The 27,373-nt window shown below is 45.8% G+C and overlaps 2 protein-coding genes across 2 annotated transcripts in view; one reads left to right on the forward strand and one right to left on the reverse strand.

Annotated features, from left to right (window-relative positions):
• The window catches only part of LOC6901938 (flocculation protein FLO11), a 29,391-nt gene extending 4,651 nt beyond the window's left edge, over positions 1-24,740 (forward strand). The window contains exons 3-7 of the mRNA XM_033382310.1: positions 17,757-17,886; positions 19,999-20,113; positions 20,962-21,122; positions 21,203-21,342; positions 21,488-24,740. Coding sequence (XP_033238201.1) covers positions 17,757-17,886; positions 19,999-20,113; positions 20,962-21,122; positions 21,203-21,342; positions 21,488-23,587 — 2,646 coding nt within the window. The 3' untranslated portion in view covers positions 23,588-24,740. The remainder of the gene's footprint in view (positions 1-17,756; positions 17,887-19,998; positions 20,114-20,961; positions 21,123-21,202; positions 21,343-21,487) is intronic.
• On the reverse strand, positions 7,527-9,362 carry LOC6901939 (myosin-10-like). The gene is made up of 2 exons (XM_002133437.3): positions 9,261-9,362; positions 7,527-9,206 (listed from the first exon to the last, which is right to left on the reverse strand). The coding sequence occupies exon 2, from the start codon at positions 9,173-9,175 to the stop codon at positions 7,721-7,723; it is 1,455 nt and encodes a 484-aa protein (XP_002133473.2). The 5' UTR covers positions 9,176-9,206; positions 9,261-9,362; the 3' UTR covers positions 7,527-7,720.
• Positions 24,741-27,373: the final 2,633 nt, after the last annotated feature.

Genomic DNA, 27,373 nt, shown 5'->3' on the forward strand with positions numbered 1-27,373 from the left:
AAAGCAATTTACGATATGGCCGCCGCCGCAACAATGAGCAATTAATCATGCCACAGCCAGAGACTGTTCGCTCATCGCCCATCGCCCATCGCACATCGCCCATCGCCCATCGCCCATATCCACAGCCACAGTCCAAGGGCAACTCCAACTCCAGCTACTGCTCCTGTTTCAGTTTCACTTTCAGGCAGAAGCAGACCCAGACGCCTCTTCAAGGACGCCGCTACCGCCGCTACCGCCGCCGCCGGCCAAACGAAGGTCGACTGCAGACACACACCAATCGGAAGAAGGAAGCTGTGGAGATAAAGTGCGGTGGGGTAAAGAGTGAAAACAGAAAGCAAGTGAAAATAAATTCACGACCTTGAGCTGCATTTACCTACCACCTACCACCCATCGTCCAGGACCAAAACCCTGCTCTGTTCTGCTCCCGATTTCTCGACTATTTCTCACATCAAATCATAATTTATGGATGGCCATCAAAATTAGCTGTCCGCTGCGGATGCGGATGCGGATGTGAATGTTGATGCGGAGCTCGGCTTGGCCTGGCCAAAATGTTGCGCAGTCGCCCACATAATTATCGGTTTGATTTATGGCAGCATTTTCGCAGCCAATTACTTCGCACCCAAGCAATGCGGCACGGAATAAAATTTGTGTGTGTGAATGGGGCGGCAAGAAATGAAGAAATGGAACCGGAAACCCCGGACACATCACATCACGGAATGTGGGCCGCGAACTACGGTGAGCTGACCTTTGACCGAGCCCCGACTGGTTGGTTGGTTGGTAATTACCAACTCTGAAGCCGAGCGGAGGCATGAAAGCCCCACCGATTGCGATCTTTACAATGTGAGGTGATCCAGGCACTAGGTCCACCAACATCCTCCCGGTCAGGCCTTGAAGTTAATCAAACGGCCCCCTCAAAACTGATTGCTGGCATGGCTTGGGGATTGGGGAAATCAGCTTGTGCCAACTTGCAACATGCTTGCAAGGAGCCCTGTCATTCTTTGGGTCATGTGCCATGTGTCTACCATTGGGGGCAGTCGAAGCCCAATGGTTGGCCGTATAAAAGGCTGCTCCTAGCAACGGACGGACAGATTGGCAGGAGCAAAAAAAGTCATAGTTAGACAGACAGATGGATGAACTGATGGATCCGAGGACAGCGACTGATGTCTAGAGACTGAGATGGACAGGTTGGTATCCAAACAGAGAATATCATCAACTGACAGATGGTCAGAAGACTTGTTCAGTGTCGGGCCCAGCTGGTAGATGCTAGATCGAAAATTAAAGTACCAAGGTATTTCCATAATGCCATTTTGCAGCCTGGATTGCCCCGGAAATGTGTTGTCCGGTATGGGTGCTTTCTTATATTCCTCCAGATAGTTGATGTTGAAGTGTTAATTTATGTTTAATTCATGAAATTAGCCTCGTGTCCTGTGTCGACTCGGAAGTTTTCAGCACGGACAGAACAAGCACACGTCTGAGCTCTTCCTCTGGCGCCTGCCAACTTCCGGATAATTGTGTTATCTTCGCTTTAAATTAACCCGGCACTGAAGCTGGCCATTGAAAAGTTGAAAACTGTCTGCATTCAGCTGCACCGGACGATTGCTGGCAGCAGACAAAGTTTCCCGGGAAATGTTTTTGGTGTCAGAGCCAGACCCAGACCCAGAGCCATAGCCAGAAACAGAGTGTAGGACTGCAGGGATGTGCTGACGCGTCGTTTGGGACAATCAGGGTTAATCGGAGTTCGATTCCTTAAGGACTCTTACAAATTTTACTTACTCTCTTGCAACAGTACTGTGGCACCAGACCTTTTGGTGCTATCCATCGATTTTATTTATACGAGTATATAGCTTTGAAATGAGTCCTGTCCATTAACACCCAACTCCTTCACGCACAATATTTTATATACGAGTGTGATGGATATGGATATCCTGGGTATCTTCATGAGCTATAATGATTCATTCTCAATTTCCGTTCGGGAGATCCCACTCTTATTTAATTCGCTCCCAATTTATGTAAGTTTCTATGAGGTTTATGAAACGATTCATTCTCAATTTACTTCTATGTCTTATATTATACCCACTTCGAGTATTCTCCTCCTTTTGCCACATTCATCGCATTCCACAAGGACTGTCACGGCCTAACCGAAGAGCAGATAACCGGATTAAACCGGCAACCACAACAGCAACAGCAACAGCAACTCCATCAGATCCTAGGGCCCGTTGGGCACTGTTTATGGTCGGCTGCGGTCACCTGTGCAATTCCCGACTGTTGACAAACGTAATTAAGAAACTGTTAGGCCAGGTGAGCATGCAGGAAGGCCAGACGGAGAGCACGGATCCGGCCAGGGTGGGGTTACGCAAATGTTTGCCATCCGCAACGGATATCTACACACAGATACACACTACACTACAGGGCTGCATGTGTTCTTGTGTGCGTGTACGTGTGCGTGAATGTGTTTGTGTTTGTGGATGGACATACATGTACTTATGTACATAGGTAAAGGACGATAAATAATAGTTTTGCTCGGGAGCCAATGTACGTGTGGGCTTAAGCATATTATAAGCAGAGATTGCTTGGAAGAAGCTCAGTATTAAAGGTCATTAAATAAATAAATTTTCTAAACACCGACAACGACAATGGAGGCTAATTAGGTCAAATCTGAAAGAAAGCATTCAAGGGCTTAAGAGTCGATTAAAAAGCCTGTTTTGCCTAGGACTTGGTCATCTACAGGAGTCCTATAAATGTGCTCTGAGAAGTACTCTTTAGGAATCTTTAGGATGCAACGATCGGGGATCCCCATCATCTTCTACTTAGAATGTGGTAATATAATTCCGTTACCTCCTATCCGTTATTAACCATACTTCCCTGCGGTTTTTACATTTTTGGGCGGGGAGGCGGATGCATCGTTCGGTGGAGCAATTCCTTTTACCCACATTCCTTGTAAGTTGTGAGGGATTGCGACTACCTTCCCCAAGTGCGGATCTTCCCAACTGGTGCAAGGATATGGCACACAGTGTGCTATTGAGTTGAAAATGTGCAAGTAATGAAGCAATTGGCACGTGGACGTGCTATACGCCCTTCTCCGAGCCCCTCCACCCTCCACCCTCCACTACCAGCCCCATGTACCCTTTTTGTGTACCATACCCGTAGCCCCACCAAATCCATTTGAGCGATGCCAGCGAGTGCCAGGGCATTGTCTTTTGTTCGGCTCTCGCGTGGTAATCAACTCGATTGCCACCACGCCACGCCCTCCATCACCCCCGACCTTAGCACTGTCAAGCCCCCTCCCAAGCCCCTTCCTCTTTTGCCCTTTGCTTTGACCTCATTTGGTGAGGGCTGGGGTGGCGGTGGGGCCGGAGGTGTTGTGTGGTGTGTGGGGGACTGAGGTTTGTCCTTCGCTGCTTTTCCTGAATGCGGGCAAACGCAGTCGCATTCGCAATGGATTCTTTGTGTCCGCTGTCGTTTCATCATCATCCTCCTTGCCTACCTCCCCTTCCCTAAAGGACAAAAAGAGAGTCCCGCTTTCCCTTTGGCCTCGCCTCGTCCGCCCTCCTCTCTGCAGCACTTCCCCCCCTGTGTATCCTTGTGCTCCTTTTGTTTGGGGGCGCTGCACGCCTCGTTATGCACAAACAAAGCGTTTTCGCTTCCATTTAGCAGCAAATTAGAAGCTGATGCTTTGAGGTCCTGCCACGTCCCCAAAAGGTGGTGGGATGCTGACAGAAGGTGGGTGGAGGTGGGTGGGGCTCTCAGGCAGCTCAGGTGTGAAGCATGTGATAGCCGCATGGGATGGCGCTGAGCCACCCAAAAACACCCAGCCGAAAACTGAATAAAAAACTTGCAAAAAAGATTACATTGCGAATTAATTAACAGTAAATAAAAGTGCTCCCTCCCCCACATGTGTGCGTGTGTGTTACATGTCGTGTGTTGTGTGTGTAGTTTTAATCACTAAATCGCAGAGAGAGAGAGAGAGAGAGAGAGAGAGATAGAGATAGAGAGAGAGACAGAAAGATAACTGCAAAAGAGGGCGGATGGGACGCTCGGGATGAGGACCAGCAGCACCACCATCAGTAGCAGCTGCCACAGCAATGAAGGCTGATTAATTTCAGAACATTTCATGATGGCCAGAAACTTTGACCCGGGCATATAACGGTTTATGGCATGACCCTTCGATGATACTCGTTACAACCACAAGCTCATTGTACTGGAGCTGGCGCTGGGGCTCGGGCTGGGGCTGGGGCTGGAGCTGGGGCCGGGGCCGGGCACTTTGTGCACTGAGAGAACTGAGAGTACAGTACAACCTACTAACTATTAATATCATGACCTACGAAAGGAGGAATGTATTTTAGGTTGAATCGCAGCGCTCGACGACACGTTCTGACTGATTTGTCTGTCTCTCTCGCACGCACTCTTCGTCGTATCGTTCAATGTTAGCGCCGTCTGCCGGAGGAGAGCCATGACTCGCGGACTTAGCATAGAACTCATACAGTGCCTTACTTGCCCCTACTAAAATACGTCCAATTGCTTCTCGCGACCCACTTCACAAAAAACACTGGGAGCCTAAAAAGGCCAAAGACAGGCAAAGAGGAAAAATCATTGACGGCGGTAATTCATCATGAGTTGTTTTTATTGTTTCTGAAAACAAAAACAAAAGTCTCATGAGTAAGTTTCCTAGGGACCGCAAACTTTCTCATTTCATTAAACATTAATCAGTCTATAAAATAAAAATTACTCCATCAAAGTCGGAAAAATGGTTAAAAAAAGATATGGCGGTTTTAGTTTTGAAAAATTTTAAACCAATTCCGTTGATCGGCCCTGCATATTGTGCTAAAAATCGATGTGTCAGACATATGTTTGCACACATATGTCTGTACATATATCGAGGATTATTTATGAAATATCTTGTAGCTTATCGATATACGTGCCATCACATTTCGCCATTGCAAAGCAATCCTTGGCCATTTTCAAGTTTTTTGTGCTCTCAGTGCTGACAAAATGATGAACCATAATGATAATTGACAAGGCCGATAATGAGAACGATAATGATGACGATGGCTGGTGCTGCTGATGAGCTTGAAAACCTCTTCGTACCTTCCCACCTACCTTCCTCTCCTTTTGTACCCCAGTTAATATCTTCTCATGCCCCATCTGAGGCTGTTGTTAAGACATTATCGTTCACTTGGGCATCATTGACAGCAAATGTTGGCCCATTAATCGAGGCATTTGCTTAGTGTTGCTGTTGCTAAGAGGGCCTGATTAAGTCGGCACACAGATACAGATGCAGGCACAGGGACACACACACACACACATGTGGAGAGGATCGAATGTGTGTTAAACTTTTTTATGCCTTCAGGCCTTGTTTAATAATTGAACAATAAAGAACGAACGGCATTAAGTAATTTGTGTCGGTTAAGTCATAAAACTGACACACTCACACCCATAAAAAAGCACTCTCTAAGTGCAAACACACACAGATACGCAGATACGCACACACAGCCACACTTATGTATATGTATATGTATATGTATATGCATAAATTGTTAATTCTGTGCGCAAGTTTAATGAGTCGTTGGCATGAAAATTTCAAGTTTATTGCAAGCCCCCAATAAATTTTGGCCTGCGTGCCTGAGCTGAGCATTGAACTTAAGCGCCAGGAACTTTTCCTCCTTTCCTGTTTCCAACTTTCAGCTTCAGCACCCCATTCTCACCACACCACACCACCCCACACCACCCCACACCACCCCTGGATGAGCCATTGATTCATGTTAATTAAATGTGACAAAAGTTGAGGAACTTTTCCTGGCTTTTTGCCTCTGGCTGCTCTCCTTTGTATCCTCCACTGCACACAATTTTCATTTGGCCATGTTGCGGTTACTTTATTGCCACTTTCCTTTTACCCCTTGTACCCGCCCTTACCGCCCTTACCGCCCTACCACATCGTCTTCGTCCTCCTCCTACAACACACATCTCCACCATAATGTGCGACATTTTCGATTGCGATCATCAGGCCAAAATGTTGCATAGGAAAAGTTTTTTCCCTTTTAATTAGAAATCGAATCGAATCCGCAAGCTGTCGAAGTTTTATCTATTCCCTGATATCGCTGGCTCCAGCAGGGGCTCAGCGGGGGCTCAGCGGGGGCTCAGCGGGGATGGAGCTTGAGGATGACCGGCTGCACTGGCACGGAATCCATATTGAGCTCAAAGCCCAGTCTCGGTAGGATTGCGACTTGGACTTGGGCTTGCTGTGCTCCCATCAGGGAAAAGTTTATGCAACGATTGGCCATCGGCAACGTAATCCCAATTGGATGGTGGAGCTAGTGAGAGTAGGAAACGGAAACGGAAACTGAAAGAGAAACAAAAAGGAGAAGCCACTCATTCCGGTGCTGGATTAGCAACATTTTCTTGCTGAAAACTAAAATCTTTTGCAATGAAGTTTCTATCTCAAACTTTATGATATCGATGGTCCAAAAATTCTCTCTGGTTTTGTGTGCTTTTCCAACACTGGTGAACGAAATGTCACCTGCGCTTGCTACCACCAGATTCCACAGTGCTATCAGTCAATGCCTAGCACTTATCTGACAGTTTATCATATTGTGTGTTCCAACTGGACGGTTAACACAGGTCTTTGACAGCATAAAATCGATGAGACTGTGTAGATCTATAGTCTGCATAGATCCGCCCGTTCATACGGATAGACGGCCTAGGATTAGGAGGGCGGTGCACTTTTTCAGAGTTATATTGACTTACTGGAGAGGTATACAGGAGGGGTTTACTTTACCATGCCATCGACCATGTTCAGGAGATTTTCGCAGCCGTAACGCCCTGAGCAACTGCCACTTCCACCTCCTTTGGACTGCACAATTTGCATGTCTCGTTTCCTTCGATTCCCCGTCATTCTGCACTCTCACGGACTTTATTTTCGTCAATCAATTTGCATACTGCCTGCGTACAACGTGGACCGTGAAATCTCCCCCAAAAACTGCGCGACTAACTTCGGGCAATCATCTTGAGCCCAGTTATATCTTAGTCCCTGACCTTCCCACCCCCTCCAACGCTAACGTTCCCATTGCTGTCGTCTTCCATCTGCATCTTCCAGTGGAGAGTTGCCCGCTGTCTGTTGTTTCAACTTCAATTATAAACTTTAAATGATTACGCCTCGGCTTCCACGACTTGCCTTGGTATATTTTTGTTGTGCTGTGCAGACCGGAAAGAAGAAAGAAACTCCCTATGAGATTCCGTTGGTGAGGTGTACTGCATTTCGCCAGATGGTTGAAAATCACAAAGTCACAAGCGTCCTTCCCTCAAGCATCACATACCTCGGACTGTTTGCATATTACCATTTGTTTCGCGGCACTATTACGAAGTTTTGTTGACAGCTGCATTTATTTTCCAATCGGTCTGGTCGGGGCCTGATTTCTGGATGCATAAATCTGCATTCCTTACCTGTCGCTCGGACTTTTCACATTGTTGATCCCCCTCTCAGTCCAGGCCCTATGATACACAGGTTGGCTTGAAATACATCCCTACTGAAGTGAGTTGAGGAGAGGTAATTTAATGAAAGACCACCAATTTGTACACTTATTTTGTAGTTTTTTTTAAAGGATAAGAAATTAAAACTAATGTTAGATAAAATCATCGTATGCCCTCGTATTGGCACCCACCAGTGTGCACCACTGTACTGCTTGGTAGCCTTGCTCGAAGGCCTGCATTACTTTCTGGTGGTCATTCAGTGCAACTTGGGAAATTTTTTTTCAATGCCGTGCTTGAGCTCCATTACGAGTCGCTCGTTTTCGCAGCAGTTCCCCAGATTTTTGATTAGTTCGGATTTCTGGGCGTTCAAAATATTCGCGGTTTTCGCACGCTCCTCCATAATAGTTTTCTTTAGGCAATCGACCTCGTTCAGACGCTGCTCCAGCTCGTCGCGAACCCCAAAATAGCTGCGAAGCAGGCATTGATACTCGTCCTCTGCCTTTCCCATATGCGAGGAAGAATTCACCATCTGATCGCCACAGCGCTGCTCTATCTGCTCGGTGTGCTCTTGGGTGATCCCAGTCGAAGTCGATGGCAGCTCGGTACTACCACTGACACGCTGGAGCTTCATGATTTGAATCTCAGCGTTTCTAATATCATTCAGTTTTTCACCACATTTGCTACAATTCGCCGCCGGAGCCTTTTCGCCCTCCTCTCGTCGAATTTTTTCCTCCAAGTCCTGCAGCTCTATCTGATGACTGTCCTTCTCTGTCTTCAGCTTTTTGGCCAGCTGCTCTGCAATGGTTTTGACGATTTGCATGCTTCGCTCGAGATTGGCGTATTGTTCGCGCTGCTCCTCGAGTTCTCGGGGAACGTCGCGTAGCTTGCTTAGCTCATTGATGAGATCTTCGCAATGACGTGAGAGTCGAGACGCCTCCGTTTTTGCTTCACGTTGAAGTTGCATTGCTGCGTCCCCCTTCGCTTCCAAATTCCAGTTATCCACCATCAGCTGATCACATTCCTGTTTGAGATTTTCATTGTCATGCCTCTGACTCAAGTGATTTTCGCTCTTCTGGCGGTGCTCTATTAGAGCATCCTGCTCAGCTTGAATCTGATCGGCATGTTTCTTCAGGAAGGCAAAGGTGTGCTCAACCAATGCGATCTTGGCCTCCAACTCCTTAATGAACTGCTGCTGGGGAATATTCTCTGGCTCAGGATGGTCGGCCAAGGCGAGACACCCCTGCAGCTCATTTATCTTGACATCGTTTTCCAGTTGCATGGCTTTAAAATCCGACTGCAGGGCGTTGTATCGCTCAGTCATTCTCTCTAATTCAGCCTGTTTTCTGGCCAGCTGATCTGCGTCACGGCTATGTTTGTCCGTGAGTAGTTGACTCAGCACCCGATGTTCCTCGAACTGTGCGCAGGCCTGCTGTTGCCTTTCCTCCAGCTGGATATTGGTCTGCTTCAGACGTGTGTTTTCCTCCCGCAGCTTCTTAATGCTGTTCATCTGGTTCAAGCAGATCTCCTTCGCATCCACCAGAAGGTCCGCCGATCGCTGCTTCAATTGACATGTTTGCTTCAATACCGCCTCTAAGATTGAGATGCACATCTGCTCCGGATTATGCTTCTTTAGATTATCTGCATCTGCGATTTGCTGGGCTCCTGTGTTGGGCTCATGCTCCGGCAGTAGACTCTTGCGCGGCGTATTCATGTCGATCCGTATAGCATGCAACAAAAATAATCTTAGTCTATTGTAAATTACAATTTTTTTTTATTTTCAAAATTTATTTAGTTACCGTTTTTAAGTTGAATGACTGAATGAATGAATATTCGTTCCAGTCGATTGTAAATAGTTCCAAATTTTGTTTAAGTCTCGGCCAGCCTGCTTTACTTTCTGCAAAATGTGAGGGTTTTGTGGAGAATATTAAATCAGATCTGATCTAGTATTATTAGTTTTGGAACTCGAAATATGCTGACTTTCTATACCCTGTTTTCATATACGGGAATATTAGATTCGTGTAGATGTATGTAACAGCCAGAAGGAGGCGCTATAAGAGGCTGAGAAAGCAAATGTACTTCCAAAGAATGCCACGCCCCCAGTCCGCCCCTACAAGAGGCGTGAATCCCTGGCATCCACTTGCATTTTGAAGAGTTAAAAAAATCGAAAACTTACAATCAGAAAGATTTATTGAATATACATATTGCGACAAGATCAAATCATTATTATAGCCAAACCCGCGCTCGTTCTCCCCCTCTCTCTCTATGTCTCTCACATACATTCTTCCTCGTCCAATGAGCGCCACCTGTCGGAGTAAGCGAGATATAACGGCACTTGGTGAAAACAATTAGAGAGATAGAGAGAGAGATATATATCTATATAACGCAATGTTCGGGACGGAAACCACTAAACAATATTCTATAATTCGAATCAAATCGATTAGGTGAAATGATACTATATTACCGTATCTCCGTCGTTGCTACTGAGATGCGCGGACTGCCCTCTCCGTAGAAATCAATCTATCCTTTTGCGAGCAGCGATAAAGGCCGTTCGCGGTGTTGTCCAAAGCGATACAAGTATATCGCTCTGAGGACTTTGATTGAATGAAATTGTGTGAGAATAAGGACCACTCTTAGTCACAAGAGCAGCCTCAGTTTTTATATTTTTTGCAGTTTCTGCTTCAAAAGCAACTGGCCATGATTTTCCTTTCATTTGCCTAGTCGCATCTGTTAGAGAAATTTACTTTCTCTTGAACGTCTTGGCAATGACTCCGAGCCCTTGCACTTCGTCCCGCTCTCAATGGCCTGGGCTTGTGCATGGGCTTGGGCTCAAGTGAATCACTTAATCTGGTTGCAAAAAGTAAAAGCGCCGTAAAATTCACACAAAGGGAGAAACAAGGGACTGACTGAGGTGGTACCTGCCACATGCTCTTCATTCTGTTCGTCAACATCATCCTCATGTGGATGTTGGCTTGTGGGTTCTCTGTTCTGGGCTCTGGGCTCTTTTCTAGGGGGCTAGTGGTGCGGGGAGAGTTGACTTAAGTGCCCACACATAATTCACATTGGCTCGAAGGTAGCGCAAGGATTAGGCGATGCACCACAAAGTACGATGTTAACCTTGGGGCTAGTGCGACTTGCACTTGCGCCATATCGTGCTATCGTTGACTCGCCTTCGCCTTATATATGTTTACTGCTGTTCCTGTTCCATTCACCATTCGAAATGAACGTCGTCATGCTCTCATCTCTAATTTATTGTATCCATTGCTGTAACTATCCCTCTACCCTTCTTCGTAACTATTATATTACATCGTGATAACTATTTTCCCTCTCTGCTCTCTTCTCTGTCCCCTGATTGAGTATTCTGTCTATTTGACTCTTCGCAAATTCGTGTCACGCACTCATCTCTTTTACCTTTTTATGTATATTCTGTTTTGTATCCCTGGTCGCTTGGTACACCCATTTGTCTTGGACCATGATTGACTTTCCAGATTGCTATCTGCTGTGCTGTCCATTAAACAGAGTCCATCTGCTTCCTTTTCCCCCTGGAATCTCACGTGTCACGATCCCATCTCTAAGCCGACGAACAGACTGACTGCATGACTGACTGAGTGGCAAACTGACAAGCGGGCCCGTTCGCAGTGCAGGTTGTCGTTGTCTGGCTGTCTTCAATTTTAATAAATTTTCCGTGCATGTAAGCAAGCGCGACAGTTGACAGCTGCAGCTTCGCCTGCCATTTTCTTTGGCCTGCCCGTGACACTGTTCACCCCCCTTATCCCTTTCTCCTGTCCTGCTATGTCTCGGCTGGCTCTCTTGTCTCGGTGGGGGAGTTGTCGTTGTCCCGAGTTGGTTATTGTAGTCAGCGAGAGGATGAGACCGACGAGCAGGAGGAGCAGGAGCACAGTCTGTTACAATTGCATGTTCCACTGTGGGGATCGGGGAGGATATGAAGGAGTGGAGGCGGGCTTAGGGCAGTAGCCCGCCAAGGACATTACAGTGGCAATGTGACATCGCGATTTTTTATATGAGGCAAAAGGGTCACGGTCTCGTTTTAATTTTTTTCTGTTTCAGTGTATATTCTTCGTCCGAGCAGCGTTATTTATAAACACCACAACCTTTGCTAAAATCGGTTCCGGTCCACCCTGCGCTCTACATTCCTTGATAGCTTGGAGTACCTGCCTGCTGGGCGCGGGAAATAGGTGGGGGTGTCGACAACTTACACAATTGGCACTCGACATTTATCAAGGATGCTCGATATTCCCGAGCTCCGACAAATTGAGCAGCTAACGGAGGAGACAGGGTCTGAGCTGAAGGTACTTACGGTCTCCATGCTACTCATCCTCAGTACTCTTCTGAGAGCTTTTTCCCAGGCGCATTACTACTGTTCTGCTGTTGTGTCCCTTATCCTTTCGTACTCCTCAGCAACTTCAGCTCAATCGCATTTTTGATTGGCAATCGAGATAGCTGGCACTCCCCAGAACACTCCACTCTTTCCACTATTGTACGAACTCCCATCCTCCCCATCCCGCCCATCATCCTCATCCTGTCATCGCTCATACGCAATGTGGGCCCAAATGATTGCCATCAAGAGTATATACTGTAACGCCTCCCCCTTGGCACAAGAAACCACCCACCTCTCCGCAGATGACTCATTAGCATAATGGAGTGTAAATCATCAAACACATAAGTCGAATAAGGTGAGGCTATAAAAAAAAGAATGAAAGGATGAAAGTGAAAGTGAAAGTGAAAGGAAAACCCAAACGGCAAAAAGAGAGAATGAAAATCAAATTCAAAAATCGCATTGCTAATTCATAAATATTCCGTGGAGTAAACCACTTGACATGGCCGCTTTCTTGTTCTAACCAAAGTGTCGCGGCAGATGTTGTATCACTTTACGAGTATACTCGCACATACATATGTGATACTGGCCCCAATTTCGGAGAAGAAGATGAGACATGACACGGCGAAGTATAAAGCATAATGTGTTAAAGGTGACCGACCGGGGCGGAGAGTTAGCGGAGAGTGAAAGGTTAAGAAATTCGAGCTCTGTGAGGGCCATAAGATATTCGAATACATCAAAAGGATTGCTACTACCGAATACCCTACCCACTCACTATATTCCGCATTGCATTACGGCATGGTGGTATCTTGTTTCCCTCGGTTCTTTACGTGGATCTAGCGCGTACTCGTATTTGATTTTGAAACGCCGATGATGCTACTGTGCTGTTCAGAGCTAATTCTGCGCATTAGCATACATCTGCACATACACCTATCATATTTATATATGGCTTGTATGTACATATATGAGCAAGATTCTCTTGATTTACGCACGATTCACTCGAACACTGGTGGAGCCAGCCAGCTGGTCGATAGGGGGGGCAGCGATTGTTGTGGCAAATCACAAATTGAGGCTGCCACTTGAGGCTGATGCCGCCAACGCATATTGTGTGTGTTGTCCCTCCACCTTCTCCTCCTACCTCATTTTATATTCGAAATTCGAATACGAGTACATACAACAACAAAAAAGAAACCAATAAAGCTCAGGAAAATGAGGAGAGGCAGCCCCTCGAACACTGTTGAATGGCGTGAATCCACTAACATAATGCATTCACCATTTGTTATGGATCAGCACTGACAGAGTGTGAATGCTTTTGGTTTTCCAGGAAAATTTCGCGATATTTTCCGCACTTCTTGGGTGTTATTCTTAGCCCCGCATTGTGGCTAAAACCCAACACGTTCGAAGAGTGTTGTCCTCATTTATGGACCGCATTTTTCACTCCATTTAAGCTATTTCCCTGAACGAAGGGGAGATTTTCAGTGATCTTTCAGTACCTTTCTGCTGCATACTCTTGTCGCCTTTTGTCAGGGAAAGCACTGCCTGGCCCACCCGGATTTCGACGACTTCTCCGTTACCCTATGTATTCTCATCTTTGCCCCTCTCTTATTTAACGCTCATAAAATGCAAATACTTAAATTATACAAAGAAAAAAAATGTCTTTTGCAGCGCTTTGTGCTTTCACTCATTCTTTTGTTTAATTTGTAGTCCCCTTGCAACAGTATGCCCCGCTAAAGCATCCTTAGTGATGTCTTCATCATAATTACAAACAAAGAATAACGAGAGAACAGCAGCAGCAGCAGCAGCGGGCAAACAACAGCATCAGCAGCAGAAACATCGACAACATCAGGCAACAGGCAGCGGGAGAAGCAGCCAAAGTAGGGCCGAATGGAGCAGCAGGAGGCAAAGAAGCAGTCAGGGAACTGTTTGCACACCAAGTTTCCGAGTGTCCAAAAAGCAAGACACAAAAAAAAACAAGACAGCGAGGGAAAAAGAAAATGGAAAAGTCAACAGACAGCGGGAACAGAGCAGCTGCTGCCGCTACTACTGCCTTTGCCCCTGCATCTGCTCCTGCGGCTGGATGTTGCTCAAATTGCTTCTACTTACTCGTACTTTGCTAGTTTGCTAATTGCTGCTGTTGCTCAGGTTTATTCTTCTGATGTTGGTGCTATCTCTGTACGATATTCATACTTACAGATATGTACTACATCTGGTTTCTCGACTTATACCACAAATCTGTTATTTGCCTTCCGCTAAATTTGTATACTTATCTCAAGGGGACCCAAGACAATACTGGGTCGTATAGCACCGTAATCAAAGTCTGATTTGAATACATGAGTTCCCTAGCTAATGTCCCAACTACTAATTATATCTAGTATTTCTCATTACATTTCGGGTTTAGTTCGTAGTTCTATTGTTTTCGCTTTCAACCCTTCTCCTCCGCTCCCCTTTACATACCCACTCTCATTACTCAGAAAGAGTATAGGAGTATATTCGATCTGTGCACAAAATGGATATGTGTAACGCACAGAAAGAAGCGTTTCCGACCACATTAAGTATATATATTCTTGGTCAGCATCAATAGCCGAGTCGTTAGAGCCATATCTGGCCAGCCGTCTTTCCGTCTTGCTTGAAGCCTACTTCTCAGAGACTATAAGAGCTACAGCAACGAAATTCTGTATCCAGACTCCTGTGATATCACACTGATATCACACGCCCCTAAAAAAGGCGAATGTCGGTGGCATCCATAATTTTGAAGATACGAGAAAACCAAAAACGCCGAATCATAGAAAATTACCATATCTTCCAGACTGCAGAATCTGAATCAGATCGGGTTAATATTATAGTCAGACGGAACAAATTAGATTTCAGTGGCAACATAGCGTGGCCACGCTCTTACTCATTCTCTCTCTTTCTCTCACACACTCTTGGCAGAGCTATATGTGCGCCCTCTGGAGAAGAGGAGCGATACTGACTGAATAACGGGTATAAATGTAGAGTTGCGGCCACAGCAGCGACTCACAACGTTCCCCCTCGTTTGATAGTAATTTGATTCCAATTTCACGGACAATGAAGCGCATTTGTAATTCCACTCAGTTTTTGATGAATTTTTTCTGTGCCTATAATTGACTTATTATGAATGCAACGATTTTCTCTGAATAATTGGTAATCCCATAATTCCACGTACAGGACACATAGACAGGTCTCGGAAACATGTGTTAATGCGTTCGCTCGAATCCACTCCGATTCAATTGAATAATCTGTGGGCTGCTCCTGCACCTTACCCTTCACCAAGCCGCTGCAAACAGCCTGTTAGTCCCAGATATATATGTACATATGTATAGATAAAATTTCGAAATATCGAATTATGGTCCCATAATAACAGTCATAAATGTATTCTCTTAGTACTTCTAAATTCATTACATACGCGGATTAATTACAAAGGCAGTGAGTGAATTAAATTGCCAAAGATATACGTTGAGTGATTATTGATACAAAAACAAAGTTAATCGACTGATAAGTGACTTACCCAGGATACACTGCCCTCCCTTCTGGCGTGTTTATGGCCCCCTTTTTGTTTATATTCACCATCAAATCTCTTACTTATCAAAGTAGCCAACCCTCCCTGCACCCTCCCTGCACCCTCCCTGCACCCTGATTCATCCTAATTTTCTTCGGCTTTCATTTCATGGCTGATGGCATTTTTTTGCGCATCAATTAAGAGATGAAAGCGCGCCCTGCCCGCATTCTGTGGACAGAGAAAAAAGTTTTTTTTTTAATTTTTCAATTAAATGTTAATTAAGTTAATGAAATGCCTGCTCTGTTATGCTTGACTTCCCTCCCCCACCCCATTCTCATTGGTACCCCAACGCAGGGCGTATGGGCAATGTTGAATCATCCACCAGATCAGGGGAGAGGGGAAAAAGAGAAAAAGTACGCGAAGGATGGGAGAAAAAATGATTGCCATAATTTATGGCCAGCATTCCTGTCTGTTAACATTGGTTTCACTGGATTCCCGCCAATTATGACTTCGAAGACAGCACGGGACTCCGGGGGAAGTGCTCCTCATACGCGCAACGCTAATCAGACCAAGCAAAATTGCCAATTGACAAAAACAGGCACAAGGCCATTTATACATACCAAAAATTATCTTACCCGCCCGCAGTATACAGTCCCAAAATCGTTCCTGAGTCAAATAACATTCACTGTTACACCTAATGTCGTGATTTATGAAATAAAAATTATTAGATTATCATCGTTACCTCAATGCGACATATCCCCAGCATACGTCAACCCGGGTAACTTCCTGGGCGCAACTTACGCTGCCACACTCTCCTCATGCACCTGCCGCAAAGCAGTTGCTGAGCAACTCCGAATTTACCTCGGATCAGTGAAAAAGTAGCAACAAAAACGGAGTATTACCGGAGTAAACCTAAACCAATTAGTGAACGTAACACCAGATCTAACTTTCACTGGATGTATTAGTCAGCGCAAGAGTAGTAGTTATATCAGCTCAAGGAGTAAGTTTCCACTTCGTATCGAATTCTTGCTGATAATTCCAATATGCACACACATACGCCATTCAAGTCTGAAAATATTAAAATCATGCAGCGAGGACTCTAAGATACTCTTTGGTCCATTACAGTAGTCGAGACAATAATTGGTTGTCCTTTAATCATTTAAACGAAGCGGCTAGACTATCCGATCTGAGCTTAGTATACTTCAGGCTAGAATAATAAATAAATAATAATAAATAAATGAAATAAATTCAAGTGTAAATTGCATCTTTTCTGGATTGCATAAAAAGAATCTGAACTAGTTTTTGTGCATTTCGTGATGGGAACTTTGTTCATATGAACAGAACTTTGTATCCATGCTGCATCTCTGGCCATTTCTTGTCTATTTTCCATGGACAATGTTCTGCGTGCAAAAAAAAACCAGATGAGTGAATATTTTTTTAATAAGTCCACACATTATAGATTATAGATTATAGTTTCCTGTATATGGTGCATAAGTTTTGAAAATAAAACAGTTTGAATTTACAACTCAGCATCAGGGATTCTCTTCCTCATTTAAATTTCTGTTTGATTCCATCCTGAAAGGTACCTCTCTCAAATTTCGGCATTTTGGGGATTTATACTTTATAAGGATACATTTTTTGCACATATACTAGTACATATGTACTTAAGTATGTATGAGCATGTGCTTTCTTATGCTCCAGCCTCTGCTCCTAATTAGTTAATGTAAGAACAGCAATGCCTGTCACTCCATTCCCAAAAAGAGGACCAGCAACAAGGGGCTAGCGCAGGAGGCAGAGTCATGAGTTGTGAAACAGAGGCTGGAGGCAGGAGGCAGGAGGCAGGGGGCAGGGGGCAGGGATGAGTGCCCAACATTTCTCCCCTGCTGCTGGTTTCGGTCTCAGCACGCGGCTGCTACAAAGAACATTTTTTGAATCTCTCTCTTGAGGCAAGGAAGGTTGTCGTATGGTGCCATGACGTTGCCTTGTGGACTCTGTTCCCCCTCTCCCCACCCAGCTTCGGCAGCTCCTCTGTTGCCAGTGCCGGTGCCTTTGCCTGCTCTAATGAAATATATGGGCACAAGCTTCAAAGCAGATTTTACATCAACCCTCCTCCTCCTCCTCCTCTGCCTCTGCGTCCTCCTTCGCCTAAGCAACTGTGCGCGTGTGTTTTGTTGTATGTATTTTTAATGTCGTAGAATCCCAACACCGAGTGCCAAGCGCACAACCCCACACACACATACACACCCACACCCACACAGGCCGCACAACACAACACAGCCCAACACTCACTACACGTGAGCGAGAGATTCAGAGGCATTAAAAATGTAAACGCTTTACGGGGGCCACGAGGCGTATGCTTAATGCATAAGGTATACGCACGGTGGTCGCATACAAATAAACCGTCACTCAACCCCCTTCCGGTCTCTATTTTTGTCCTTACAGGTGAACGTGAGCAACACTTGGACCATGCCACAAGAGGGCCTGAATGTCTTCTATCGCTTTTTCCGCGATCGCATCTCCTGGTTCGAGGCAGATGCCGTCTGCCAGTTTCATCATGCCAATCTGGTGACAGGTAAGCGACAGCTGACGATTAACAGTCAGCGGAGGAAGGGTAGGGCCATGGCCACGGTTGGAGAAACTAATGAAAGCCAAACAGTAAGTCCAAGTCTAGAGCGAGAGAGAGAGCGAAAGCTAGAATACGGATGAAGAATTCCTAACGCTAACAAAATGTGGAATGCAAATAAGCCCAGTGACAGCACCGAGAATGAGGGTGGAAAGGAAAGACGGTGAAAACAGGTCTGAATAGGGTTAAAATAAGGGGTGAGTGCGGCGAAGAAGGATTGCACATTATTACAAATGTCCGGCAGCTGTTGTGACAACGGACACAGCCGAGAATGAGAGAAGAGAATGAAGGACGAGACGAAAGGCGGAGGCGAAGGCGAAGGCGGAGGCGGCTGCTGTTGGCTCTGTCACCTAGTGCCAAATGAATGCATTTAGGAACCTGGCCAAGGCTTGAAGGAGGCAGGAGGCAGGCAGCAGACGGCAGGAGACGTTAGATGGGAGAAGAGCCCATGGTGATAAACGAAGGCCGACGGTGTGAGGCTGGGCTGCTATTGTCGCTCACAAATGAATGAAATGACAGCAAAGTGACGCAGCCACAGTCGAGTCTTTTATGTGGCCAGGCCCCAAAAGCTTTTCCTGAGCGTACCCCATCCTCATCCCAGTCTCCCTTCCCACTTCCCCTCCCTTCAGGCCGTCTCATTTACCGCATTGCTTTCGGTTTGCATTTGCCATGTAAATACCGGGTGTCCCCCCAGATCCTGGCCAGAACACCATCCCATCGCATCGCACCACCATGCCATCCGCATAACACAATAAATCCCTCTGACAAATGCTGTCGCTGCAGTGCCAAGAGAGGAGCGGGGCAGTGGAGGGTTGGGGGCCAGCTTTGAGCGGGTCGGACGGAGGGACAGGGCAGATTGGGGTCAGATGAAGATAGCCAAACAGCTCAGTGCAGCTAAATCAGTATAGCACAAGCGCTCAACTGGCTCATCGACCGCTTGGATAATACCGCAAAATGTTGCCGGGAAATTGGTTGGACACATAGCAGAATAACTACTCATGAGTGTTAAATTTCTAGGCAGGGGGACGTGGGAAAGAAAGAGCGTTAGTGGTGAGATAAGTCTCTCTCCATAACGGTGTCTTTCTAGGCACATTTCCTTTGGAAGCTTCTCCTGATCGTTCCTGAAATCGTTTGTAAAATACGTTTCTTATCTCTTAAATATTTTGATTCATTCGAGGGTTCCTGTGGATTTCATATGGACTTCAGGAGGACTTCGATTGGTACTTGTATCCCCGTCATTAGAGATCTAAAGAGAATCGCTCTGCCCTCGCTGTCTTTGCAAAGGGTCCAAGCTCCAGTTTGATAGGGTCAAAAGTTCAGGGATCATTGGACATCAAGTTCATCCCCCCTCATACCCATTCTGCCTCGATTCGTGTGCTCATTGTTTTGGCAAACGAGTGGTCAAAGCCGGATTGAGAGAGAGAGAGAGAGAGAGAGAGATTCATTCAGTGTAGACTCAGCGTGGGCGTAGAATAATTGTTGGCAAGCCAGGGATGCAAATGTTCGATGCGGGGCGGGGCGGGGCGGTGAACATGGGGGGAAACACTCTTACAACAAAGGCAAAATAGCAATCGCAAACAGCAAACAGCAACGAAAACAGAGGAGGCACTAACGACAAAAACAACAATTTTAAAATAGAAACAAAAAGAGAAACAAAAATAATTTCCAACAGCGTTTTGTTAACAATTTGTGCTGTCACTGGAGGGATGGCATTGGGATATGCCATGAGTGGATGGCCGGGTTCTCGCTCCTGGCTTCTGGCTCCTGGCTCCTTGCTCCTACCCCGTTTTTACAGTAAACACGTATATACATACATATATAAAAAATAAAATCAACCGAAACAAAAGCCAGAACAAATCAACACCAGCAAAACAATAGACGAGGCGAATTTAATAGAAATACGTATACTCTTGTGTAGAACAAATAAAAACCATTTGTCGTCTCGTTTCCATTTTAACTATTCATTCTCCCCCTCTCTTCTCTCCCCACTTTCTGTTCTCTTTCCCTTCCCCACTGCTTTTCCGTGTGTGTGTGTGTATCCCCACCCACCCCACCAAACAGTCGACAACAGTTTTCAATTCGATGCAACGCGCGACCTGCTGAGGGAATTGGATGTGAACGACATCGTTTGGATTGGTCTCATGCGACCGCAGAACTCGGATCGTTTTATGTGGTCGTAAGTACTACAGCAAGCAACACAGCACGGCACACGTCACGCAAAAACACAGAAAAGAGCTTTCGGAACAGAGACTCGGACAGCTGAAAGCCGTTTTGTAACAATTGTCCATCCTGTTAGGGCCGACATGTGTATAGAAGGGTCCCGTCCCCAGCCGGCTAGGATGGATCTATGACTCCGTGGACCCTGTGTTTCGAGCTCGGTGCCACAATTCCGTTGCATTCCGTAGCTGCATGCAAAACCAAAACTACGAATTTGGAAAGTGATTTTTGGAGATAGGAAAGATACTGAAGATGCAAACATTTTTAATTCAATTTTATAAATGAAGATGAATGACTAAAAGAAGAGAAGAAATATACGTAAAGGAATTTCAGATAGTACGAATCGGGCAAACAATTCTCTCCCCGTCGTATTATGAACTACTTCTGTTGATCCGATCGATGTCATGATTTTTTCTTGCTGGCTGGCTCAGATCAGCTCCGCTTTCAGCTCTTCTTTACGCTAGAGTGTGCGCGATCCCGTAGGCACGAAGCTAACTCCACAATAAATAATACTCAAGTCCCTACTCTCATACAAGATTTTGATACAGTTGACATAAGACAGATAATAATAAGAAGAAATACTCGTAAGAATGATTTCACTTTGTGAAGCTTGAGCAAGAACCAGAAAATAAATGATGGATTAATAACTGATTAATAGAATACAAGTTTGATCATCTTATTACTAAGAAAGGCGGTAAAGGATATAGATTAGATTAGTAAATAGATTATAATGTAGTACAAATGAATGAAAGATAGTCTGATAATAATACCCAATTGAAATTGCTCATCTTGTGCTTTGGGGAACAGGAACTCGCGTCCCCTGGTGGCCGACACCGGTTACTGGGCCGAGTCGTTGCCACTGATGGATGCCCCGCTTTGCGCCGTTATTGACCCCATACGCGATTACCGTTGGCACGCTCTGCGCTGCGGTGGCCCCGAAACGGCTTCCTTCCTGTGCGAGATGCCAGGTAAGTGCTCGTGAGGGGTGCGAGGGAGATCTGAGTGAAGCTCACGCAACTTTCGGTCAATTTTTGCTTGATTCAATCAGTACCCAGCTGGGCGGACGCCTGCATTCTGAAGGACATGCCCAACCTGACCATGCAGTACATGGCGGACACGGCCAGCATAGAGCTTATCCGTAACTGCCAGGAGGAGGGCCTTCTGCGACACACCTGCAAAGGAAAGGAGGTGAGTCCCATCCACCATTATTTTTCTTTCCCTCTTTCTTAAAGATAAGGGGGTGAGCATTATCCTCCGATCTATCGAAACGCTGCTCAATTGGTAGTTCACAATATAATTTGTTTTGTTTTGAATTGTCTGATCTGATTTGCAGGATCGTGATCGGGCCGTCCGGAAGCTGATCTGTCCCAAGGAGCGACTGGAGGCGCAGCGCATCAACGATATAACCAACTCGCACTTCAAGTCACTGCAGATTATCAACAACATCCGGACGGATAACAACGAGAACAACGACATCGATCTGCTGCCCAATTACAACGGACGCAGGGGCATGGCCATCAACATTGAGGTGGCGCCGCCTCTGGTGCCTCTGGTGCCCCTGGTGCCGACTCTGCCCCCATTCCCGCTGAACGAGCGGTTCGGTCTAGCCGAGTTCATGCAGGCCGATGCCCCCGGCTCCGTATCCCTCTCCGGGCTCTACCGCATACCAGATGAGATCCCCAAGCCGGTGAAAAAGTCCGCCAAGAAGGCCAACACCCCGGAGTTTATTCCGAAGATGCAGCAACAACTGCAGAAACAGAAGCCGACGACCAGCAAGAGGCTGCTGGAAGAGATGATGATGGGCGACCAGCCGGCTCTCAGTGAGGAGCAGCTGCCACCAAACCTAGCCGATGCAATGGACGAGAGCAACAGTGATGCCTCAAACGAGATATTTCAACACTTGCCTCACAAGAAGAAGATCCTTCCGCAGGACCTGAGGACCATGCCGCCCATAGTCGAAGCGGCAGTAACGACAACCACTGAAGCTCAAACGGCTGGAACATCACGGACCGCCACAATGGCCGTCGACACCACGATGACTCAGGCCCCTATAACAACTCCCACACTTGGAACAACGACCACAACTGCAACAACCACAACAACAACAACAACAACCCCTGAGCTTACAACAACAACTGAGCTGCCAACAACCACTACAAAAACAACTGAAGTGCCAACAAGTTCAACAACAACAACAACAGCGACCACTGACAGCCCGTCATCGATGGGAACGACATCAATGGTGCCGCCCGGCAACAACCTGGGCCATCCCATACATCCAGTGCAACAACAGCAGCACACGCACCAGCAGACACCGCACAGTGGAGACGATGGCTCCACATTGCAGCAGTTGCCACCGTTGCATGCTACACACGTCAAGGAGTCCGCGGACAACTCGCACTTCATTCCGCCCATGCTGCTGGTGAAGTCGCACTATGTGCCACCAACCAGACATGGGAACCAGGAGCATGTCGATCACAGCGACCATAAACCAGTACATGCCACCACAGCGGCAACAGCCCCAACAACACCAGCGCCGACAACAAAAGCAGCCGTAAAGGAGGAGCAGGAGGAGAAGGAGCAGCCGTCAACAATCATGTCATTAACAGGGCTCACAGCAGCAACAGCAGCAACAGCAGACACAGACGCAGCGGCAACATCTACAGTGGCAGCCACAGCAACAGCAACGCCAGCAGGTATACCAGACAGTGTGGAGGTGACAACAGCAAGTCAAGTCAAGGCGCAAAGTGTGGCAGTGGATGAAGTCGGGACAGGCGTGAAAGTAGCTAAAGACACCACCAAACAGGAGATTGTCGCAATACCAACAACAGTAACAAAGGCAGCAACAGCAACAGCAACAACAACAACAACAACAACACGTGCAGCAGGAAATGAGAACACTGTAAAGCCAACCGCAGCAAATATATACAACTTGAATGCAACAGCTGCTGCCACAACAGCGACAGTTACAGTTGCACCAACAACTGCTAGGGAAACACCAACCGACGCATCTGCAGCAACCTCAACAACACCAATGGCTGCACGAACAACACCAACAGCTACACCAAGAGCAACACCAAAAGCAACCCCAACAACACCAATGGCTGCATCAACAACTCCAAATGAAGCAATAACTTCCACTTCACGGATAACTACACCAAAAATTCCAGCTAGACCAACATCAAAGCCAAACACAGTTGCAGAAAAGGATGGGGCTGAAATGTCAGCCGGAAAGGGCGCTAAGAAGAATGTAGAAAATAGAGAGAAAGAGAAAAACATCAACGACGGTGAGAAGGATGGGGCAGAGGAAGAGGCAGCCACAACAAGACACAACTTCCTGGAGGAGGAAACTGAGGCGCCATTCAAGCCCAATCGACGACGCTCGCTGACAAAGCCGGAAACTGTTAGCTATTTCAAGAAGATCCTGGGATAGAGCAGAGGCAGAGACAGAGGCAGAGGCAGAGTATGGGGCATCGGCAACGGCATCGGCAGAAGCATCAGCCTCAACAGCATCCATAGAAGCAGCAGCAGCAGCAGCAGCAGCAGTAGCAGTAGCACTCCCCAGTAACCGTAATCGTAGCCTTAACAGTAACTGTTAACACCCATTTCCGCCACTCACACACACACACGCGAGTGCGCACACATACACACAAACAAAACAGGAAAAAACTGTTCCCCAAGCACCATTGATACCGTTAGCAAAGTTCTCTCCATTCCGAAGCAACTTTAACCAAAGAACCCGAAGAACTGTGCATGTAATTGGTCTTCAAAATGACAGAAGTAGATGGAGAGAAGGAAAAGAAAAGTGAGTGAGGGGGCGAGAGAGAGAGAGAGCTAGCTCGAGTTCCGAGTGTCAGTAAATTGAATCAGTTGGCACGACCCCAATTCGATCCGCTCCCCTCCAAGCAATTGCATTCCAAGGCATTTTCCATTTTTCCCTTCCCTGACTCAACCTCAACCCAACAATCACCCACATCCACATCCACATCATCATCATCCATATCCACATTCTGGCCAAAGTTTTTCTGTGTTTGTTGTGTTCTGTCTTAGCCAGAAAATGCCGGAAATCCAAGCTGTTAGTCAACGCCAAGCGGATACGAAAAGCAGCCAAAATAAAACTTAGCTCAGTCTTCAGTTCGGTTCGAGTTGCTGGCAGTCGACGATTCCAGTTGGCAGCACCAAATATGTCAATTTTTCACCGGAAGGAGCACCACACAAATATAAACACGCGCACAAACAAACAACACACCACCACACACACACACACACACACACACACAAACAGTCAGAGACACAGAGAAAGCAGAGATATAGATATAGAATAGAAATACCAGGATAAAGGGAAAGGGACAGTGGATTTAAGGAAAGCCCCACAAAAATGAATAAAAGAAACAATGGAAAGTGCTGGAAATGGAAGCCACAGAGAATCTGAAGCAGCTGCAACCGATGCAACAGAAAGCTGGCTAGAAAGAGATGGCGAGCCACACACAGAAAGAGACAGTGTGCACAGCAAAGGCCAAATCTAAAGTACTATAAAAACAAACAGAAAATATAAAAAAAAAAAAATTAAAAAAAAAAAAAAAAAACATAAACGTGTGTTTACAAACAGTATACATAAGGTCTCTGTTTTTTGGATTTCGGTCTACTTTGTGCGACAGGGAGAGCAGATACTCGTACTGGCAGAAAGAGATGGCACGGATGGTCAAAGAATAAAGAGACTGACAGATCGGTACGCAGTGGTACAGTGTGAGCGTGAGTGCGAGTGTGAGGGGGCGAGTGTAGAGAACTCTGAAGCAATTACAGAGCTCCCACTTTCCTCTATTCACGTTTTCCATTGGCTTGCGCACACTTGAGCGGGCCTTACGATGTTTTCCTTTCACTCTCTTCCAACTAAATGTACTTTTCACGGTTTTCACTGCTTGCATTTCGGATGCAGTTTTACTTTCATACGTATATCCACAATATGAACGATTTTTAAAATTTGTATGTATAATTTTCTTCTTAAAATTTCTTTTATGCTCATGATATGCTTTCCTTCAGCTCTCTTTGGTTTCTTGACGACACTTGAATGAAAGTTTCCATTTCCTTTCGCCAAGTACACCGAAATCCGACACAGAAGCCGCTAAGCAAATTACATATTTAACTATAAATTATAAAAAAATATGACATAGATCACTTTTTTTTTGTGCGTGGAAATAGCCAAATACAATTTGTGTAAGTGATGGTGACAGGCGGCAAAGCGCTTGTCTTTTGGGAATTTTGAGAAAATTTCTCCGAAGTATTGCGACAAATTGGCAAATGATGAGAGCAAAGTCGAGCAGAGAAAAGCAAAGCACACTTAAGATTAAGCTAAAATTTAACGAAAAGAGCAGAGAACCCAAAGTGGAGGGCGCTGAGTCCCCTTCCCCGTGCCCGTCCTCACAATGAGATGGCAAATTAACGAGAACGCATTTGATGTAGAGAAATATTTCTAGGTACTTGAGAGTAACGGGCCGCAAATGCCCAGAGAAGCGGATTAACACAAAAATCTGTTGGGGTCGTCGTCGTCCTGGGTCCGTTTTGATGTTGCAGCTGGAAGTTGGGTGAGAAGAAGGACACAGGACGCAGGGTGAGTCAGGACGACAGAAAATATCCAGTAAATAGTATAAATATAAACCAAGTAATGAATTATGAATAATGAATAAAAAGAACCCCATTCACGAAATTACAAATGCCAACATATTTTTCTGGGAGGGAGGGGTCAGTGGGGTTGGGCATTGGTCTAACAACATAGATTCCCATAGACAGGATGTGGATGTGGATCTCCCTGGACTGGGATTGTGGCAGAGGAGGGAGGAGGCTTTAATAGCTGAAGGCTTTGTCACTGCCTTGTCTCGGTCTCTGGCTTGCCGGCGCTCCGTTCCTTTTTCTGCCAATTTTTACTTTATTTTATTTTGTTTCCACTTTTTTCCACTTTTTGTGCTTTTTTATCGTTTTGTATTTCGCTTTTTCTTTTGTTCCTTGTTCCTTGTTTTTGCTGCTTCTCTTTGGTCTGCGGTGAGTGTGCGACGCGTGAAAAGCGGCTCGAGGCGCATTTTGTAAATTGAAAGGCACAGGCCAGTCCACAGCACGTCCAGTCCAGCCCAGTCGAACTGGCGCCACCGATGTCTCGAGCTCTCACACTTCCCGGATACCCTTCCCATATATGTTCAAAACTTTTCGACTTAGGCTTATGCATTTTTTTTAATATTTTATAGTGTCTATTATATAAAAAAGATTCGGCGCGAGCAAGCAAAGCGAGTGAGCCGGAGGTTGATGCACGAACGAAGCTAGTGCGTAGTGGGCTTGTATTTAATAAGTACTTGAATTAAAATGTCTGAGCACTTCGATAAAAAACGATCGTACTGATTGGTTTTAGGTACCATCCAGCACCATCTGGTATCGGTTCTACCTCGAATCTATCCTACTCTCGAGTCCCTTTGCATTCATCAAAGTAAGTGGATTGCTGGACAGGTCTCCAGTTCTTCGGCCCACTCTCCGATGTCCGATGTCCGAAGTCCGTAATTCGCTCAGTTAGACCCCGTGAATATTCGTGTATTCAACTTGAGAATTCCAATGCCCTGGTTCTGGTTTTGGTTAGCCATAGCTGGGGCATCGGCTGTGGGTCCCGCGCTGGGTACGAGCCTGAGCACCGAAGCCTTCGTTCTACGTTTTACGTTTTGGTGCTCCTTTTTTATATTTTTTCCCTCGTTCGCTCCATAAGTACACAGGCATACGAGTACTAGCTGTTTCAAAAAATAAAATTAAAAGAAGATATTTGTTTCTATTAGAGAATTAAATGCTATATTCCAGTAAGATATATTTTAATACTTTTCCCTTGACTTTATTCTATTCTTTTACTCATTTTACATTAGATTATACGAACTCGACAATAATTGAATCTGAGTAGCGGGTATCTTATGTTTGTAGTATGGACTGAATCTTTTGCCCCCAAGTTTTTTGCAATTTTTTATCCGATACTGAAAAAGAATATTGGGGTATATTCGATTTTTGGATGTAGTGGATGTGCGTAACGCCCAGAAGGAAGCGTTTCCGACGCTTTTTGGTTCACATCAATAGCCGACTCGAAATGAGCGCCTAGATCTCAGATGCTATAATACTAGAGAAACCAAATACAAATAATAATACAAGTGTATTTCGAACAGCCACAATCCACAAAAATCAAAAACGCAATACCACA

This window comes from Drosophila pseudoobscura, chromosome X, assembly GCF_009870125.1.
Source record: "Drosophila pseudoobscura strain MV-25-SWS-2005 chromosome X, UCI_Dpse_MV25, whole genome shotgun sequence".
Taxonomy (NCBI): Eukaryota; Metazoa; Arthropoda; class Insecta; order Diptera; family Drosophilidae; genus Drosophila; species Drosophila pseudoobscura.

Excerpts from the sequence above, each read along its gene's own strand:
- LOC6901939 (XM_002133437.3), bottom strand. The coding sequence starts at position 9,175 with ATGAATACGCCGCGCAAGAGTCTACTGCCGGAGCATGAGCCCAACACA.